This window comes from Anarrhichthys ocellatus, unplaced genomic scaffold (assembly GCF_004355925.1).
Source record: "Anarrhichthys ocellatus isolate YVR2014 unplaced genomic scaffold, GSC_Weel_1.0 scaffold28, whole genome shotgun sequence".
NCBI classification, from domain to species: Eukaryota; Metazoa; Chordata; class Actinopteri; order Perciformes; family Anarhichadidae; genus Anarrhichthys; species Anarrhichthys ocellatus.
This window is the reverse complement of record NW_022280058.1, coordinates 4,479,066-4,500,386: the sequence shown is the minus strand read 5'-3', so window position 1 is coordinate 4,500,386 and position 21,321 is coordinate 4,479,066. Positions and strand designations below refer to the sequence as shown.

The 21,321-nt window shown below is 41.7% G+C and overlaps 2 protein-coding genes across 2 annotated transcripts; one reads left to right on the top strand and one right to left on the bottom strand.

Annotated features, from left to right (window-relative positions):
• Window positions 1–1,703: 1,703 nt before the first annotated feature.
• On the bottom strand, window positions 1,704–11,515 carry usp38 (ubiquitin specific peptidase 38). The gene is made up of 11 exons (XM_031863354.1): window positions 11,378–11,515; window positions 8,466–9,156; window positions 7,171–7,306; window positions 6,943–7,072; window positions 6,607–6,708; window positions 6,050–6,208; window positions 5,666–5,859; window positions 5,453–5,546; window positions 5,248–5,354; window positions 3,533–4,877; window positions 1,704–2,886 (listed from the first exon to the last, which is right to left on the bottom strand). The coding sequence occupies exons 2-11, from the start codon at window positions 9,145–9,147 to the stop codon at window positions 2,731–2,733; spliced, it is 3,105 nt and encodes a 1,034-aa protein (XP_031719214.1). The 5' UTR covers window positions 9,148–9,156; window positions 11,378–11,515; the 3' UTR covers window positions 1,704–2,730.
• A 1,780-nt stretch (window positions 11,516–13,295) lies between these two features.
• On the top strand, window positions 13,296–21,222 carry smarca5 (SNF2 related chromatin remodeling ATPase 5). Its single transcript, XM_031863390.1, has 24 exons — window positions 13,296–13,558; window positions 14,906–15,013; window positions 15,103–15,269; window positions 15,359–15,459; window positions 15,563–15,663; window positions 15,752–15,931; window positions 16,356–16,511; window positions 16,601–16,732; window positions 16,887–16,955; window positions 17,080–17,189; window positions 17,298–17,524; window positions 17,710–17,831; window positions 17,927–18,079; window positions 18,208–18,340; window positions 18,454–18,602; window positions 18,710–18,832; window positions 18,927–19,034; window positions 19,168–19,281; window positions 19,371–19,493; window positions 19,618–19,750; window positions 19,855–19,973; window positions 20,140–20,352; window positions 20,451–20,561; window positions 20,724–21,222. The coding sequence occupies exons 1-24, from the start codon at window positions 13,481–13,483 to the stop codon at window positions 20,787–20,789; spliced, it is 3,096 nt and encodes a 1,031-aa protein (XP_031719250.1). The 5' UTR covers window positions 13,296–13,480; the 3' UTR covers window positions 20,790–21,222.
• The last annotated feature ends 99 nt before the right edge of the window (window positions 21,223–21,321 follow it).

Here is a 21,321-nt window from a genome sequence, read left to right as displayed (position 1 = left end):
TGATTATTTTTTGAACTGAATTCTAAGATAGATAGATCAGTAGTTTTCTAAACTACTGTCAAACACCACAATGGTAGATAAAGGTATTGTAAAGTGTAATATTGATCTGGTTTACCATATCTGATCAATATACCGGACACAGCACTCACAACTGGTCTACTTCACAACAGCAAAGACGTGGTCCCTGTAGACTCCCAATGGTATCCGAGGAATCGTATTGGAATGCCATTGTAATGGTGAACACTTCCCCCCCAAGGATGTTTCTTCGTAGTCTACGATTAATGACTTTGCCATTGCACATTACCTCTTTCAACAGCCGTGGTATTGATGAAGAAATAGGGAGCAGCAATTACAGGATGTAGACACAATACACCAATTCCTGTTAATGAATTTTTTTCATGACAGCCCACCATATATTTGGCACTATACAGTCCTCGGTACAGCATTAATTAGCTTGTGTGCAACATTCTGGATGCACCATGCTTCCTAAATGTGGCATGTCTAAGAGGCTGTGCATTTGTGTCTGGGAAGCTGTCTTTAATATTGCGTCGTGTTGCTTTACAGGTGCATAAATCTACAGTGTTTTTGTGCAGTGCAAAACTAATTTGCAATGACACCAGATAAACAGACCGGGCTTGCTGTCAGTACATTCCAAATGAATATGCGTACTGTATGCAATGTATGGCACTACAAAACCTATAACGAATTTTAAAATGATAAAATCCTAATATGACTTTAAATTGAACAGAAGATAGATCATCCCATAAGTGGTGTTCAACAAATGTGAGGTGAAAATTGGAATGCTTCGGTTGATTAATAGTTGAGAATCAGTGATTTTTTTCTCCCTTAAAGATTTTGTGCTACAACAGTTTTTTCCCATATCAATCCCTAATTAGTAATAAATGGCACCTATGTAAGTCCTTTGCTGTTGCTTCATTAGAATTGTCATTTGTTATTAGCCCAAGAACAGTAAGTGACTGTATGTGATTTCCCAGTTCCTTTTTCAGACACAGCTTTGTATACTCACTTCCATTTATGCAAAAAATATTTTGCAGTTGAAGCAAAAAGATGATACATGTGCTTGTTTTGATGAATTATGCAACAATGGACACTCCCGTTTCTTTTTTTTTTAAATCAACAAAGTAGTTTACACCATAAAAAGCTGCATGCTTTGGAGTGGGATTATTGAGGTTAGTAGTGTCAATAACATATTGAAATTCATTTTCATTTTGAAGCATCTATTTAATTAAAAAAATGTATTATTTGCAAATCCATCATGTCACACTTAGATCTAGAAGAAAACTGGCATTCGTGTTGAAAAGTCTGTATATACTTTAAGAAAGAATATAAACGATGTACAGTGGGTGATCATCCCATAAAAAACAAGATGTAGTACTCGAGATGGCTCCTTGTGGTTAATATATTCTATGCAGTGGAAATGTGACAAGTGGTCATGCAGACATTGAGGTATGCTTAAGCATAACACTCATCATTTTGGTGTTTTCCTTCACATTTCCAGATAAATTAGTCATGTCAGCTCAATTGAGTATTCAATAATTGCCTTTCATCTTTGACTTTATTTTTTAACATTTCTATTGTCATGTTAGCCATTACATTTATAGTTAAATCCCCAACATCTGACCACCTCTTTAAATAACTTTACCTTAAATAACCTGCCTGGTTAAGTAAGACAATACAACGTAAACGGGTTTGTTTTTACTGTAGGGACAGGTGAAGCCAATATGAATATTAACACAGTACAGCTGAGGTGTGTATCCTGACAAATTCCTCTTCCAAAATCTGCATTAAATATATCAAAAAGGCACATAAAATCAGCATGAACACCAAAGTCTCCCTGAATGATCAACTCAGAGGAATACATTAAAATATGCCGTCAAACAGTTAACTGTTGTCAAATATGTTCAAAACACCACCCATTAGTCAGCATTAAATATTCATGTTGAAAATGCCTTTATCGTGCAATTACCCAAATGTAGTATTCAATTGTCCACACAGTTTTGTATTCCATGATATTTTTCAGTATGTACATTTATTGCATGGGATATGAAACCTGTAAAACACAGCAAAGCACACATCAAAAAAGACCCGAATATCATGAAAACAGCTCGTGAAGAAAAGCTGCATGCAAATCAGAAAAATACAGTTTGTGAGCTGCATGTTCAGAACTATGACAAATCAAAAAAAAAATCTTAGTTGAATGCTTTCTTCTGTACGGTGCACTGCACATGCATGTATTTGCATACATTTGTGTGTGTGTGTGTGTGTGCGCGCGGTAATATAAACATGACAAGCCAGATAACATGAGCATGTTTTAGACTCAACCAGTATCACACATTTATCAATGTATGCAATCTATTATTATTACTGTCATTATTTAAATTTAAGGGAGAGAACACATTTGCAAGTTTTGAAATTTGGAAGTTTAATGAAAGATTACAATGTTGAGATCACAAAAAAAAAACCCAATCTAAAATAAATAAAATGCAACCAAATAATAAGAGTGAAACAGTGGTGTAGAAAATATTTTAGTAAGAACAAAAACAACTGTAGTATCAGAATCAGCGCAGACGCTGTGTGTGTGTGTGCGTTCGATTTCACTGCTCTTTTCAGGAGGTTATATGCACATCTATGGTATGATCAGTTCTCGACTCTTTCAGTGCCAGTTTATCTGGTTTCCTGCAGCAGATTTTCCTTCAGAAGACCAGTCGACTAATGGTATTGAAGCCCCCCCCCCCCCCCCCCCCCCCCTCCACCAGATGGGCCGCAGCTCCCTGGTGGGTTATTGTCATCTGAACCGTTGGGCCTGAATGAGCAGGACGACGACGGCGCCTGGAGAGCCTGGGTCCGAGCACTGAGCTCCTGCTCCTATTGACAGCGTGGAGGAAAGAGAAATGTGTCGGCGTTAGATCACTTCTTACGTGTAAAGAAAATAAATAAATATATATATATGAGATATGCCAAAGAGCTAATTTGGCACAGCTGTAGTTCAATTTGACAGAGCTGTCACTTATTATTAACATTATTACAGCACCTCTAGAGGTGATTTACTTTACTCACTCATACGAGTGCACTAGAAAGTCAACTCTACACAACACAGTTCAATGACTCGTGAAATTGCACCTCATGTCTTGTAACGGGACAGTTCAGATTTGGCTTCAAGTTCAGTCAAAAAACAAGAAAATCCTATACTCTCTTAGTCTTCTGTTTTCACTCAGCCTCTCTCCACCTGAGAGAGTCTTGTACAGCCCTCGACTTCCATAATAACGTCACGCTTGGAGGGGTTAGTGGTAATGATGTTACGCGTCAAATGCACGGGAAGCATGAAAAATAAGCACAGTGGTTTCACCCAAAATATCCAATGAACCTCTTAGTAGCAGATTAAATACTTGCTCTAATGCTAATCACTTCACACTTGGCTAGCATTAATTGGTATAATTCATAGGGAGCGACACAATGCCTGTAGGTGGGAGAAGTATAGTTGTTTTTTTTCCGTTGGTTCACCCCCACATACCTGTAAATACAGCTTGTTGTCCTTGATTATAGCGTCCAGTAGTTCTTTCTGCAGGGGAGGCTCAACACTCAACCTCATTCCATTTGCCATCAGTCCCCCATTTATGTTCTGCCCCGGTAGCTCCTGCTTCCTGTACATGAGCACATACGCCGTGTCCTTGGGGAAGCGATTTGTAATGTTCTGCACCGACTGCAAGGACGTGAATGTCACTCTGCTATCGTTGAACAGCAGCCAATCCCTTGCCTCCTGGCCTCTATTAGGCAGCGCGCCTCCTTGTTCAGGTGGAATTGAGAGAGCGGAGCAAGTGGAGAGGCTACACTCGGGGTCGCCATTCCCCAAATCCTCCTTGAGGGCAAAGTGGTTGGCTGGATGCTGTGCTCCATCTGCTCCATTAATGTTGTGACCGTAAGAATAGTAGTGGCCACTCTCCGACGATATCCCAGAATGCATCACCACCGAGCTGAGGACATAGGGCACTGACTGGAGTGACATCTCGCTGCCTCTATTTATCTGCTCTTCTCCAGCTATTCTCTCGGTCTCCTCTTCCTCCTCGTCCTTTTGAGACGGTTTGAGCTTCTTCGCCAGATTCTCGCTGCTCTCGGGCGAATCCACTTGCAGAGGAGAAGAGGTACAAGAGGAACATTGTGTAGGCATTAAAGGGGCGTGGACAGGAAGTCTCATGAGTGGAGGGATGGTGACGTTGTCCAATATCTTCCTCCGGACGTGGCATTTGGCATCATACGAGAATCGCAGCAGGGTGAGGATCAAGTATTCAGGTGCTGACACCACTTTCATGGTCCTCTCTGCCCGCTGGAGGGAGCTACACTTCTCACAGAAATAGGCATTCTCTTCATCCAGGATCTCTGGAGCCAGGAAATAGTTCACCAAGTCAGGCACAGACAGGGGAGGCTCATTCGTCACGGGCACAAAATGGACATTGCTAGCTGGTGCTTTGGCCGAGCCCGGCTCAGGAATTTCACTGCCGCCATTGACGGATCCCTGACAGAGAACCTTGGGTTCCTCAGAGGGCCCCTCGGGCTGAGGGCCGCCCTGAGAGGCAGAAGGACAGAAGGCCAAAGAGAGGTCTGTGAAAGGCTCTTCTTTCTCGGAGATGCCGTTGCACTGCATGCAGCGAATACCTGTGATCAGCTTCCCCCCAAACGCCCGTTCTATCAAAGTCCTCCCCTCATCCTCGGGTTTGATTTCCGCTGGAGCCGAAGAGGACTCCTCGCCGTTCTCTGGAGAAGTCGGACCCGCTGGGTCTTTGCTGCTCGTGTCAACGGGGGGGGCAACCTTTGGCTTAACCGATTCCAGGACTTGAAGTGTTTTCTCCTCTTCGTGCAACCTTGGGATCAGGAGACAAGGGGGCACTCAACACTAGAGGAGAAAATACAACTGCAATATTGATTTTAATGTGTGCCACTGCTGCGATAGTGTACCAGATCAACCTCAGTCACGAAAATTAGTTCTAAAGAAAACCATCAGAAACCCACAGTCATGCTCACTCAACACTCTAAACCCTTTATGCGTTCTTTATAGCAAAAGCTTTTTTCCAGTTTGCATTTAGTGACACAAAGATGTTGCACTAACATTGCACAGTTTTGCTTCGTATCATTCATCAAGGGGAACAATAAAGGAAAAAGACATTTTGTACACACACTAACTTGACACAATCCAACTGTGATTCACCTAATGTGCTTGGAGAGCGACCGTACCTGTCCAGAAGAAACCGGAGGTACTCGGAACAGTCCTGCTGAGAGCCAGCATTGAACCAGGGAGGCCGAGATACTTCCAAGAAGTTTTTGGGAGCGTATGCTGCCCTCTGCAGGAAACAGACAGGCACCACAGAGTTCGTTGTGTCATCAATAATAAAAGCTCTCGCTCTCTCTGTATATATCTATTACACAGGACAACACTAACCTGAGTGTGTGCAAGGAAAGCAAAGAGCAGCTGGAGCTTTTTCATTAGCGGGTTGGAACCATTTAGATGTAATGATAAAACATGCTGCCTGAAACTGTGAAAAAAAATTAAAAATAAAAAGGTTAACTACACTGTCCGTGATGTATGTTTCAATATACAAATATAAAAATGCAACAAGTGTGCACGTGTTTCTTGCACACACACACAACTCACTCTGTGGCCATGAAGAGGGTCTGGATGATGCTGTTCAGGAAGCAGGTGTTCCCAAGGTTGACCAGGCCAGTCTTGCCGGTCTCAGACTTTCCAACTTGCCTCAGAGGACCTGAGGCGAATGAGTTGGATTGGGACGTCCAGGCACTTTGATTCAACACCAGCTTGATCTTCTCCTCTCCGGGTTTTGGGAGATCCTGAGAAGAGACATTTAAAATATTAGATAAGAGAGCACACTGAAGAAGTTGACAATTAAACTCTTAAAGCTTTTGATTATTTATGCAATGTAGTAAATATCCTTCTAAGTTAACTGGTTAGCAACATTTTCTTAAATACCTATATACATGAAAACATATATATATATATATATAGAATGTGCTCTTTTACCTTGATGGCCTCTAGTATGTGGTCATAGAGGTCAGGGAAGCCGGAGTATTGGTACATCATGCAGTGTATGAGCTCAGTGAACTGCAGCAAGAACGCTTTGCTGGTGGGGAGACCATCTGTCCTCAGAGACTGGACCAGATGCACCACATGTGGAACAACCTGGGACGGTGAGGGATAAAGATAAGACAAACGTTGAGGACACCGAGGTGCTGGAAGGTGCTGCTAATATTAATCACAGAAACATGCAGCACGGTCAGCCAGAGGGTAGTTGCCCATCGGGAACCCCACAGAGGGTTCAGCCTCATTTGCTGAGTATTTTGGAGAATATATACTTTTTTAGATACTAATGAAATTGTCCAGCTCAAGGGCCATTGCCTGACGTTTAAGTGCTTCACACATCATTAGGAGGGGAGAGTGCTGCCGAGCCTGGGGGTTCTGGGAAAAGAAGTCTATGCGGCTTTGAAGTCATTTAAGCCAGAAGAGAAGAAAATGAGAAAACCAATCGAGTGGCCGTATGAGAGGGGAAATGGGCTGTGAGGAGGCAGGAGATCCCGTACCAAATGGAAGGCTTCAGGAGAGTGCTGGAAACTCAGCAGCATGTGGGAGAGCACAGCTAGCGCTCCCTGCCGCACAATGGGGTACCACAGACGACTGAATACCTATGGGTTCAAAAACAAAATCATTAATACATTTATACAGCCCTGGGTAATATATCTTAATTTTTAAAAAAAATGCTGCAATCCAGCTTCATTATTACTGCAGTTTAACATCTGCGTAGCTTTTTTTTTTTTTTTTTCTTTTTTTTTTTTTTTTTAAATGCATGCAATTTATGACTGGCTTCTTCTCCTTTCTTCATCCATAACAAATCAAAATGACAAGTTCCCACTACAAACCAGTTCAATTTTAAGCAGAGTGACGTCTATGAGGATAGTGAACTTCTGAACGGCAGCCAGTCCCTTCAGTAGAGCGATGACCCAGGTATCAACATGTTGGGCCAGAGGCCAAGAAAGCCAGTCAATCATCCTGTAGATAGAGAGAAGCACACGGAGTGAGAACAATGTGCAAACACGCGGGTAAGTTATGGCAACATCAATCTCAGACGATTCAATGCGAGAGGTAACCTGCAGAGTGCTTTCGTCATGCTTGCATCTTTGACATTGTGGTCCGTGGTGAGACTCTTGATTAGCACGGTGATCATCTGGACGGGGATGTGCTGCACCAGGCTGGCCAGAGCAATGGAAGGGTCAAAGGAGGGGTCTGCAGGAGATCAATCACAGTAGAGGTGGTACATCACTACACAGCATCTGTTATTTTTGCACCACCACCACAAACTAAGGCCTTATATTTAAGCTCTTCCTGTTGTTTTGTCCATCTCCTGTGACTTGGGATGAAATCGAGTTTTTAGCCGCCCCCCCCAAAACTCCAAGTTTTTTAACATTGAGTACCGAGTATCTGCTGATATTGAGCAGAGTAAAATACCCATTTCGTTGTACACAATAAGCCGCACAGGGCACATTTAAACTAAAGTAGGCCTGAATAAAATGTCTAAATTGCTCTGCAGCTGAATAGCTCTGCATTAACAAAAGATATCTTGCATCACAGCTTTCCTTTGATGGTTTCCTGTAGTATTTGGATATACAGTAGTTCCATAGTGTTTGTGTAACATCTGGGAAGAGGAGTGTGGATCTGTTGATTTGTTAGTGGGACAGGATTTTGACACCAGCATTTTAGAAGCACTGCTCGCCTGACAAATGGAACTGAAAACGAGGTGGCGGCCTTTTAAGCCAAAGCGGCTCTGCTTCCATCGCTCACTGAAGCAGGCTGCCTGCTGTTATTTTGTGCTGCTCACTATATTAGTATTCTGAACTCCACCACATCTTCACAGCTAATGCTTCAATATTTATCCATGACGACAATGCACACCTTGTGGATTTGAAGGGTTTTTGTTTTTGCTCCAGGGATTGCTCCAGGCAAGTGTAAAGTGAAGCCATTACCACGAAAATGACAATAATCAGCGAGCCAATAATACTGAATGGATGAACATCAGCCAACCTATTCAAATGAGAGAACTAAAGGATCAAAGTCAGCTTTTGGCACGGCCCTGAAAAAAAAAAAACTAAATCAAACAAGGTAACTGTTCCTCGGTGTTCCATCATGTGCTAACAACCCTGGTATTACTGCCAAGATTTATGGAGGGAGAGTCATAAGTCATGGTCCCATGCTGCCAAATGCAAATACTATTTTTTCATTACTGGTTTATAAATCTATGAATAAATCCGTAAGCTTCTTAAGAACAGCTGTACCTAATTCCAGGTGTCCCTAAACTTACCCTAGAGAAAAGTAATGGCTGTTTTTGCTCTATGTATTATAGACATTTTAGAAGGAAGAAAGAAAGGAAGGACAGAAGGAGTCTTACCTGTGGAAGAGATAATAGCAAAGACTTCCTGCAGTGAGGGAAGCAGCGTGGCTGGATCAGCCTTCCAGATATTTTGCAGCAGGGTGCTAACCTTCGTCACCTGGCCTACATACTCTCTCAGCTCCCGTTCTTGGCTGGCGAAGCAGTGGAAGTAACTGATGGTCCTCACCAGCTGCTGGCAGAACAAAACGCCCGACTTATCCCTCGGGATGCACTGCACGAAGTCGGACAGCAAAGTACTCAGGTGGGCACAAAGAGCTGGCTCGGGACGCTCACACACCATCCTCAAAACCTCCACCTGAACCACGGCGAAGATCTCAAGCACAGAGGGGCAGCTGATGAGCAGCCGCAGGCAGCAGTGAATGTAGTCTATTATGGCTGGGTCTTTGCGGTCCAGCTGGACATAGCCCTGCTGGAGAAGACCGAGGACAAAGTCTTTACTGAAGAAAAGCTCAAACTCTGGGCGGTGGTAACGCGCGTAGGCTTCCAAAACCTGGAAGCCGATCTGCCTCTGAAAGGCATCTTCACCGAGCAAGATGAGGCGGGTGGTGAGTGTAAACAATGCCTGACACTGCTCCTCCGACACCTCTTTCTCTGCCGCTTCCACTACCTTTTTCACAATGGCCCTCTTCACTGGAATGGAGTGATCGGAGCTCACGAGGCCCTCCAAAATCTTGTCCATGATGACGGTCTGCAGAAGGCATATGAGGAAATAATTAGCGGACACTTGAAAAGATCATATTAACTTCTGCACTTATACATAACCGTAAAATAAATGATCGGGCCTCATGTAATATCAGTTTGCACTGTAGTTCTAATGACTTTACATATCCAAACAGTCCTGTCCAATAGGTCTTTTTTCACAGAGGATATTTTGACATGTCACAGTAGGAAACCGACAGATGTAAATAAAACAAAAATGAACGACGGCTGAATTCCATTTAGCTGCTTCAGTTTCAGAGTCCTGGTATTGTAGATGCAGGCTCACTGTCACAGCTTACAGGGGTACTAGATTGGTATTATTATGTAAGTGCATAGGGTCCTTTCTACCAGTCTAGAGTCCACACATTGTCTGCATTCATTGAGTGCACAGACTGTGAGCATTGAAAAGGTAGACAATGTGTAGTCAGCGTTAATGTGCTGCAACTGAAACGTAGAGCCTGTAGACTTTACTGGGATGTGACTATTATGGTGAAAAGGGTTGTTTTATATCATGTGACAAGACTTTAAAGTATCACACAATGTAATCTCAGGTTTTTGCATACAGCTGTGCTGTGCAAAAGACAGGGACATTTCTAAAAATACAATACCAGAACGGCAACTAATTTTGACAACTACATTTAAGGAACTAATAAGAAACTAAAAGACTATTTTTTTATGTTTTCAAATCAATTTTACACACACAAAAAAATTGAAGGAAATGGTCAACATAGTATTCCAAGTAGTAGTGTGTAGTGTTTTTTTATTTATCCATCACACACAACACAATAAATATAGCCAATATAAAATCTAGTATACAATATGACTGAAAGGCTATATATATATATATCTTACATTCTTATCAATTAAGCTACCCTCAAGAATATAAAAAAGATGACATAAATATATTTCCTTCACACTTATAACCCTCAAAAATAGCTTTATAAACAATCGTTTTGAAAACCAAAAATGTGTTACACATTCTTACATTTTTCCATAATTTAACCCCAACAATAGAAAAGCATCGCCTTTTAATCCCATTTTGTACGGATAATTTACAAACATCTCTCATATCATATTTACACTTGCATATTGAATAAAACATTTGTACACAGTCTGGCAGTGACATTGTTTTAGCTCTGAACATTGTTTGCATTGTTTTATAATATACCAAATCATTACATTTTTTTCGCATGAGACTTTACAAACAATGGATTTGTGTGATCATAGTAGCTAGCCATATTCATAATACGTATAGCTTTTGTAAGGAGAAGGTTGATCCCCATACCTCCACACAATAATGTGAAAGATTAACGTAGGTTTCCTCCAACTAACAGTCCACAACCTAAATAGAATGAATCTACAATGGTATAAAATAGATAAAAGTAGAAAATCCTTACAACTGAAAAGCCAGAGACAGAAAATGTTGAAGGTTTGCTTGAAAAATGGATTTGACAACTAAATGATTTTAGAAATTGTTCATTTTGTTTTGGTTTGTCATCTAGTGGACACATTTGTCAAATGAATAAAGCTAAATAGGTTGTTAACTACAGAGTCATCATATTATATATATATATAAATATAAGAGTAACCTAAACACAAGATAAGTTAATTTTACAATGACAATTGCCTTACTTGAAAAACTTATATTTTCCAAAATATGCTAAAATGTGAACAGATCTAAAGCAGATGTAATATTTAAGTGGATTCTATCACGCGATTGATTTTTAACCAAATTTTGATCATCATTTTCTTTTTTTTTTTGGGGGGGGGGGGGGTCTTTTATTTTTTTTATGTCCTCAGTCCAAAATCCATTAGCTATCCGCAGTACCACAGAACCCATTAACGTTAGACAACGTATCAAACGAAAATTGAATGACTTCACATCGGATGTTTCCACCGTTAGCCCCTATTTGTGCTTCTGTGTGGATACAGGCGGCTAGCTTGCTAACGCTAGCTGTAACGTTAACCGTTATTTATTTGCGACCGGCAGTTAAAACATGGCTTTAATAGCTAAAAGTAAACAGCTGGAGCCCGTTCCGCCGCTACAAGGCAACAAGTGTTACTAAAATCCTTCGACGACAACAACAACAAAAACGAACAAAGCAACCAAACAGGCCTACACGTTAGCTCGGTAACGTTAGGTTCCTCTGACTTAGCATAAATACGGTCGAGTATTTGCGCAATACAGAAGCTTTACGATCTGTGCTTACCCAAATAAAGCATGTCAACAATGTCCAAACCGAATAGCTTCAGTTGTCGGTAGATGTTAACCGTCTTTAGATAGAAAAAACTCTGTTATTTTGGTTCATTTGATCGCTCAAAATCAGCTGATTACCCTTCCGACGACGTCATTCCTATGGACAGAGAAGTTGGTAGGACCCTTGTGTGAAGTGATTTTCGTCTTAACACTGCCTGTGACGCAGTTTGTAAATTTGAGTGATAAAATCTTTGGTGGTTCTCCGTAAACGATGTTTTTGAATAGGTTGAATTACAGATTATATTTTTTTGTCAAATTTTCTTTCCGGTATGAGGGTATTTCTGAGCCGTTTCTGTACAGTTGACATGCTGCCTTCAAATACCCCTCGTTAACCTCCACTTTGGATTGGAGGTCCCGGGCGAAGTTGGATTTTGGTCGAAAATAAATTGTCTATCAACAAACGTTGATTGGTGCATAACAATACAGTATAACAGTATAAGACATGATTTAAAAATATGAAAATGTACGTTAAAATATGGTGTCACAATCACAAAACTATAACACCATTACTCTGTTGTTTGTTTGTTGTTTGGTTAAATCTTTGCACTATTGTATACTTAGTTAATTTAATATTATTCTATTTCAATGATTGTATATACTGTGCATTTTTGTATCTAATATTTGTACTATTTTATTCTTATTGTATAAATTGTGCATTTGATATTTGTATTTGATATTTTACATTGTTACTCTGTTATTATTTAATAATGTAAAATTGATCTCCTTCAACAGAATTTGTTTGGTGTTTCCTTTGGCTTTGTTGTTAGTGAAAAAAAAATAGTCGTCATTTCTATATAAGTGTGTGTATGTGCACTAGGAAGTAGTTGTTGCAATTATAGAATTATATCAATATGATGCTGTATGATTTACTGCATTTAAATATGTAGGCTTGAAAGACTTAATGCAGAGTACATACATTGTATTCAGAGAAGTACACCTTACTGTCAAATGACCAAAAAGAGGTGTTTTTGATAACATAATATGGAGATATGACATTTTATCGGGCCAAGTTTATCTTTGCTTTTATGAAGGCCATGCTGAATAGCCCTCCTCTTTAAAGATACATATATCAACCTGACAATCATACATTTGGACTTATCTTCATGATCGGTTTAGCGATATCCAAAAGTTTTTTTTTACAGAATGGGTTGAGACTACCTATGTTGAATACACTTATTGTTAGTCGCTTTGGATAAAAGCGTCTGCTAAATGACTGTAATGTAATGTAATGAGAAAATTGATGAACATCTTTAAATAATCAAAGCAGTGTTTTTTTCTAATTGTTATTAATATACTATTTAAAGGATTTTCTACTTGTATCTAATTTCTATCATTGTAGATTCATTATATTTAGGTTGTGGACTGTTAGTTGGAGGAAACTAACTATTGGAAGATACCACTTAATTTAGGAAAAATCTGTGACGATAAAATTGAAAGACTTTTTGAGACAAAATTCCTCGGGGAATGGAGATAACATATTGACTATATTAATGGTACAATTTCAAATTATATAGCAATACTGTATAAATCTAGAGCTGTATTAACTTATAAGGCCTTGCATATCATTTTTTTTTTTTACTTTATCGGGGTAATCATAAGGGTACAAAAAGTGAGTCACTCCTTTCGGGTATAAGTCAATATACTGTAGCAAATTACTTTGTATGGACAGGGAACATATATTTTAGTCTACTTGCTATAGATTGCACAGTAAAGATAGACAGTAAATTGGGTAACTACACATGCTAATATTTGAGGTCATTGTCAAAATCAGCTGTAAAGAAATCAACTGAGCTAAAAAAAATTTTTACAGGGCCCTAAATGCATCATGACCAAGTCTCGCGATAGCTCGGACACAGCGGGGTTGGCGCTGTGTGAACGCGACTAACATCTTGCTAGCGGGAACGTGCTGCCTGTGACCAACCGGTATGCCTTTCATATAAACAACAGGATAGTTCTTATTTACTGCGAGAAAGTTCGGAAAATCGTCAACGTCTCTTATAACGCGATCATTTAAGGCACAAATTACGATATTTCCCAATCGAAGTGGAAATTCGACATGTCCGAAATCCTAAACTGCGTGGAACAGCGGGAAGAAGAGCAGCCTGAAGTTAAAGAAGCCGGAGGAGGAGCGGAGGTAAGATGGTTTTAAAATGGGTAACGTTAACGTTATTGTCTCCTCTCAGCACGGCGGACATCTTTCACGGACGCGCAGCACAAGTCTTAAACTCTGTAACCCCTACGTTTTTTTTGCCCACTTATTCGTCAAAGTAGGCTGTTTTAACTTTCACTGTGTTAATGGTACTGCGGGCTCTTTGAGCTAACTGGTTAGCTAGTTAGCTAGCCGCGGCGCTACCATTAGCTCACGACAACAACAGCTCTGTCCCATTCACTCGGGACTGAAGCTAACGTCACAGCTCAGGGCAGCAACAAGGCCAGCCTGTTTCATAAACGCTCACACTGCTAGCTCAGCTAGCAACCCTTCGACCATGACGTTAAAAAGTCCCAGCGTGTTTCTTTTATTTACTCCCAGTCCAGATTCACTCAGCGAGTTGCTTGTGATTAAAAAAAAAAAAACTCGTGAAATGAACCCCGCTGAGCTGTCCTGTCTGCGTCATTGTTTTCAGTAGGACAGTGAAGCATAAACGGCTTTTGTAACCGAGGGATGCTGCTTTATGCCCGCAACGTGCCTTCCGCTGCACTTTGTGTTGATTTAAAGTCCTTAAAAATCAATTGCTTTTTTTCAGGGTTCCGTTACAGCATTTAAAATAAGATCAAATGAAACAAACTTTATTGATCCCACGCAGGGAAACTGCGTGTCACAGCAATCGAAGTACAGGAACAGACGCGTGGTATAAATAAGTGACAGTAACAATAACTGGCCAGAGTACTACAATACATTATGAGCACCTATCATACTAAAATACACCACAGATAACGTCAAGCAAGGGCAGTAAACACTGTATTTAGCATTAATAGTAACTCCAATGTGTATTGAGACAAATAATACGTTAAATACAAAAATTGCACTTGAGCAAATCAAATTGTGTGGTGGGCAGAGTGTCAGCAAAGTGTTAGCAGCACAAAAACCAGTAAAAACAAAGAGAGAACTGAAATGTGTGTAATAAAATGGCTGCATTTCACCGCAGAAGGTTGATCCACTGTGAGTGACCTGCGATCCAGTTTGTGCTCCTCTCAGAACAATGGTAACTGCAGCGAGGACAAAAGACTTGAGGTAGGGCTCCTTCACACCCGATAGGTGAAGGAGTTGCTCAGAGTGTTTAAGGTTTTGTGTAGGGGAGGTTGGGAGTCCATAGCGAGGAGTTTTTCCATATGGTGTCTCTCTGCTGCTTCCTCTGTGTTGTCCAGAGAGCATCCCAGAACAGAGCAGGCAGTTTGTCTCATCTGTTATTGTTGTTGTTAAACAAATCGGAGGATTGCCAGTAAACAAGACTGTTGGTGTTTACTTTTTTTTTCTGCTCAGGAGAAGTCTGATTCTTCAGATGCTGGAAAAGAGTCTTCTTCGGATGCAGGGGCCGATGGACAAGATGCTTCATCGTCCACGACTGTTCCGGGTTACGAGGAGAAAGTGGTACGGCATCTTTTAACGACAGCCTTCACTACATGGCTCACCACTCTGTTGTTTGATAAGTCAACAAGACTGTCTTCCTGTGTATCTAGCTAACAGACCGGACCAACAGATTTGAGTACCTGTTGAAGCAAACAGAGTTGTTTGCTCATTTCATCCAACCAGCCGCACAGAAGACCCCCACCTCCCCTCTGAAGATGAAGCCGGGGCGTCCTCGCATCAAGAATGATGAGAAACAGAACCTGCTGTCTGTCGGAGAGTGAGTACACGCCCGCACAGGTTTTATTTTTTAGGAAGGTTACTCCCATTGTGACCATGAATCATCGTTTCTTTTCTGTGCTTTAACAGCAACCGACACCGCCGCACAGAGCAAGAGGAGGATGAAGAGCTTCTGAACGAGAGCACCAAGACTACTAATGTCTGCACTCGCTTTGATGCCTCTCCCTCCTGTAAGCAATGGCCTGTTTTCATCTTGGCTGGAGAGAAAGGTGTATTGCAAATGTATATGATGAGCAGAAGTAATGATAATGCGTTTTCTTGTCTCTCATTTAGACGTCAAAGCTGGAAAAATGCGAGACTATCAGGTCCGTGGACTGAACTGGCTCATCTCTTTGTATGAGAATGGCATCAACGGCATCCTTGCTGATGAGATGGTCAGTACTTTCTCACAGTCAAAGCAGTTTACCTCTACATTTAAAACGGAGTGACAAATATATATTTACACGCTCTGCTGCTTCCTAGGGTTTGGGGAAGACTCTGCAGACTATTTCCCTGCTGGGTTATATGAAGCACTACAGAAACATCCCCGGTCCCCACATGGTGCTGGTGCCCAAGTCCACCCTCTACAACTGGATGAATGAGTTTAAGAGATGGGTGCCTTCACTCCGTGCAGTCTGCCTGATCGGAGACAGAGAAGAGAGGGTAGGCCGAGTCAGAATATTACTATTGTCTGAAAAGCCCAATGTAACTGGAAATACTCGCCATAATGTGATATTTTACTCTGTAATGCTTCCTTTTTGTTTGATTTTAATGTGTTTTTACAGTTACATTTATTCCAAGTTACACCAGCTTAACTTTTAGCATTATTTATAGACAAGTTAAATCATTTCATTGGTTTCCCTGATGGGATATTAGTAGTGATATTACTGACTGTGTGTGTGTGTGTGTGTGTGTGTGTGTGTGTGTGTGTGTGTGTGTGTGTGTGTGTCATTAACAGTGTGCACAAGATTTTTTTCTCGGGTGGGAAATCTGTCACTGAGGGCTACGGCCAACTTTAGCTTCACTAATAGAAAATAACTCAAATCTACAATTCTAAAAGGCTGAATGATTTTTGCATCACTTTCAGAATGCCCTGATCAGAGATGTGCTGCTGCCTGGAGAATGGGACGTGTGCGTCACCTCCTACGAGATACTCATCATTGAGAAGGCAGTGTTCAAGAAGTTCAACTGGCGCTACCTGGTCATTGACGAAGCTCACAGGATCAAGAATGAGAAATCAAAGGTCAGACAGCCACTGAAACAAACTGGCAATTTACATATGGCGGAGCCACTTTCACAAGATTTCCCAACAAAGCAATTTATTTCCCCTAGCTGTCAGAGATTGTGCGAGAATTTAAGACCACCAATCGTCTGTTGCTGACTGGAACGCCCCTGCAAAACAACCTTCACGAGCTGTGGGCTCTGCTGAACTTCCTGCTGCCTGATGTCTTTAACTCAGCCGAGGTAAGCATCGCCTCGACATGAACAAGATCAACGGGGACTTTTACTAGAAGATGAAGGCTCTTTCAAGCTGGAATCCCTAGTTGCACTGATGTGGTCTGTTATTTAGAAGAAAACTGCTCTGTATTCTGGTACTAATTACATTTTTCCCCCAAAGGACTTTGATTCCTGGTTTGACACCAACAACTGCTTGGGTGACACAAAGTTGGTCGAACGTCTTCACACTGTAAGTATTGAATTTTCCTCAGGTCAACTTCCAACTAATCTCTGTACATTTCCAGATGTGTTCCTCTTATGTGGGTTAAAGCACTCCTTTTGAGCGGCCATTTTTCAATTTTTTTTAAATATAGGTTCTGCGTCCTTTCTTGCTTCGTCGTATAAAAGCCGACGTAGAGAAGACTCTGCTTCCGAAAAAAGAGATCAAGATGTATGTGGGCCTGAGTAAGATGCAGCGAGAGTGGTAAGCATCCCGAGTCGAGCTGTAATTTGTCCTAAGCTTCTTTGTTCGTACTGATATTAAATTGTTTGACACTATTATGTAATATTACCTCATGTCACAAACCATCAGGTACACAAGGATCCTGATGAAGGACATAGACATTCTGAACTCAGCGGGTAAGATGGACAAGATGCGTCTCCTGAACGTTCTCATGCAGCTGAGGAAATGCTGCAACCATCCGTACCTTTTCGACGGAGCCGAGCCGGGTCCCCCGTACACGACGGACCTTCACCTGGCGGTGAACAGTGGCAAGATGGTGGTGCTGGACAAGCTGCTTCCCAAGATGAAGGCTCAGGGTATGTAGATGGCCATGCTGTCATTTCAGCAGAATTTATTGTTATCATCTTTAGATTAAGTATTTCTATTTCAGAATCCTGAAATCCACACAGCACATTCCCAGAATAGATCAGTTCAAACTGTGAAAGGACTGCATTAGGACGACACTACGTTGACTGATCGTACCGTCTTTCCTTCTCTCCAGGTTCTCGTGTGCTCATCTTCAGTCAGATGACCAGAGTGCTGGACATCTTGGAGGACTACTGCATGTGGAGGAACTATTGCTACTGCCGCCTGGATGGCCAGACGCCGCACGAGGAGAGACAGGTGTGGCGCTTGGGTCTTGTCTTTTCTCAGTCAACTATAAGATGCATTTTTAATAATAATACATGTCATTTTCATGTGTCTTTGTGTGTTTTCAGATCTCTATCAACGCATACAATGAGCCCAACAGTTCCAAGTTCATCTTCATGTTGAGCACCAGAGCTGGAGGACTGGGTATCAACCTGGCTACAGCAGATGTGGTCATCCTGTACGACTCCGACTGGAACCCCCAAGTTGACCTCCAGGCCATGGTTAGTACTGAACGGTAGCAAGGAGTTACAGGATCACATTTCCTTTTCCCTGAAAGTAAGCGCGGACACTGTAGAACTTTGATTTCAGATGCACTGGACATGACCAGTTTTATGTTTTTTAATCTCAGGACCGAGCTCACAGGATTGGTCAGCAGAAACAGGTGCGCGTCTTTCGCTTCATCACTGAAAACACAGTGGAGGAGAGGATTGTGGAGAGGGCCGAGATGAAACTGCGCCTGGACTCCATTGTCATCCAGCAAGGTAACTCCTTTTCCCCCCCGTCTTGTTAGCACAGAAAATATCTCTGAGAAGTTGGGACAGTACACAACATACCAATAGAAGAGCCACTAAGCTGTCATCTATTGGTTTAACAGGAAGACTAGTTGACCCAAGCGCAAACAAGCTGGGCAAAGATGAGATGCTGTCCATCATCCGCCACGGAGCCACGCACGTGTTTGCTTCCAAAGAGAGCGAGATCACAGACGATGACATTGACGCGATCCTGGAGAGAGGTGAAAGGAAGGTGAGTCTGGATGCAGGAGAGGAAGATGCTTTTTTGTTTTTGTTTTGTTTGTTTTCTAGTTTTTGAACTTGCCATAAAATGAACACTCTGATATTGTCATTTGCTAGACTATGGAGATGAAGGAGAAGATGTGTAATCTGGGTGAGAGCACTCTGAGGAACTTCACCATGGACACAGAGAACAGCAGTGTGTACAAATTTGAAGGAGAAGATTATAGAGAGAAGAAAAAGGTAAAAAAAAAAAACATCAGTATTCAGTCTTTAACTCCAACAAAAAGATCCTTTTGAGTCTTTACATCGTTTCCTCTCTTGCTTCTTCATTCAGGTCATTACCAACTGGATCGAGCCGCCCAAGAGAGAAAGGAAAGCCAACTACGCTGTGGATGCCTACTTCAGAGAGGCTCTGCGAGTCAGTGAGCCCAAAGCGCCCAAGGTAGGGAGGGATCACTTTAGAAACACACTTAGGATGTAAGGCATTAATGCAACAGAATATGTAGTTAAACTCCTGGTCTGGATGGCATGTTATCCTGGTCGAGGCATAACATTTGTTTGACTCCATTTCCCAGGCTCCTCGCCCTCCCAAGCAGCCAAATGTCCAAGACTTCCAGTTCTTCCCGCCACGTCTTTTTGAGCTTCTAGAAAAGGAGATTCTGTTTTACAGGAAGACGATCGGCTACAAGGTACAGAGATGTTCTTCTGATGAGAATTAGATCATTTGTACACACATGTAGAAATGTCTTCAATTCAGTCTGTGGCTGTGTCTCTTTAGGTTCCACGTAATCCAGAAATGGCGAATTCGGCCCAGCTCCAGAAAGAAGAGCAGACTAAGATCGATGAGGCCGAGGCTCTCACAGAGGAGGAGCTTGAGGAGAAGGAGAACCTGCTGCAACAGGTACTGATTATTCCCCCCAAATGCAATCAATTTCAAGGATAATATGCCGCAAGTGCTAATTAAGTGTTTTGTGTCCCAGGGTTCTAGATTGTGCATATTTTGATCAACTGTACCTTCATTGCAGGGATTTACTATTTGGAACAAACGTGACTTCAACCAGTTCATCAAAGCCAACGAGAAGTGGGGAAGAGACGATATTGAGAACATTGCCCGTGAGGTTGAGGGTAAAACGCCAGAGGAAGTTATGGAATATTCTGGTAATGACGACGTGTTTTTTTTTTTTTTATCCACTATGTATCTCACAGGCAAACTTCAGAGTTCTTTGCATACCAATTGAATTTGTGCTCGTTTGATCCTTCAGCTGTATTCTGGGAGCGCTGCAATGAGCTGCAGGATATCGAGAAGATCATGGCCCAGATCGAGAGAGGAGAAGCCAGGATCCAGAGAAGGATTAGCATCAAGAAAGCCCTGGACTCAAAGGTAGCCGACTGTCGACCATGTGGCTAATCATTCCTCGCTCAAACTACCTAATTAATCTCATTAAGCGTTGTGTTAAAACACTTTGACTCTTAATCTTGCTTGTCTCCTCATCACATTATCTGCTCTTCCTGTTTAATTCATTAATGTTTCTCATCTCCGTGCCCAGATTGGTCGCTACAAGGCTCCCTTCCATCAGCTCCGTATCTCCTACGGCACCAACAAAGGCAAGAACTACACGGAGGAGGAGGACCGCTTCCTCATCTGTATGCTGCACAAGCTGGGCTTCGACAAGGAGAGCGTGTACGATGAGCTGCGGCAGTGCATCCGTAACTCGCCACAGTTCCGCTTCGACTGGTTCCTCAAATCCAGGACTGCCATGGTAAACGTTGGCTTCTTTTTTTAAACTATTTCTCTTTTGTTGTTATGAATGTTTTTAAAAAAGGTTTCTTTGAAAATGATGTTCGGTGCTGTGTTCAGGAGCTACAGAGGCGATGCAACACCCTCATTACACTGATAGAGCGAGAGAACATGGAGCTGGAGGAGAGGGAGAAGGCTGAGAAGAAGAAACGCGGCCCAAAGAATGCCTCAGTAAGTTTCAAATCCATCTCACGTTGAAGGAAGCAAGCCACTTGATAATTGATGCCAAATAAGTGTTGAGGTTTGCTTCCTGGCCCTCTTACTCTGGATGGTCGTCGACTTTAATGTCGCGACTCGTGAAATCTCTCCTAATAATCTTCTCCTCCCATCCAGGCCCAGAAACGGAAGTCGGAGGCAACCCCAGACGGTCGTGGACGCAGGAAAAAGCTCAAGTTGTGAAGCTGAACTTAAATCTACTGAGTACAGTGTCAGAATTCGAGGGCGACAGCCAGCTCCGGTATCATTAGTCCTAGTGTCTGTGTTTGTTTGGCAGGCTGTGATAATGTACTATGTGAAACCCAGATGGACTGACCTCGTTGTGTTAGGTTTTAGGAAGTGCTCCTTCACAAGCCTACCGTGTCACTTATCTAAAACACCGCTGCTGTGCTGGTTTAGTTTTTTGTTTGCTAGTTTTTTTTTTTTTTTGTTTTTTTTTTGTTACTAGTACTTAATTGAAAAAAATGTATTTATGCCTGTTGGTTGTACCACATTCCATTGCTTGAGGCGATATGTACCCTTTTTATTTTTAAGAAAACATTTGTTTCTTTTATCTTCCTATGTGAAGTAGAAAATGTCTTTTTTGAACGTAATAAACTTTCCCGTTTTTTACAAATGTGTGTACTCTGGTCAATAAGACACTGATTCAAAAAAAGGACATTTATATTTGGCAGTTGAAGTGTACATACATCCAAACTCTTGAAATCGACACAAA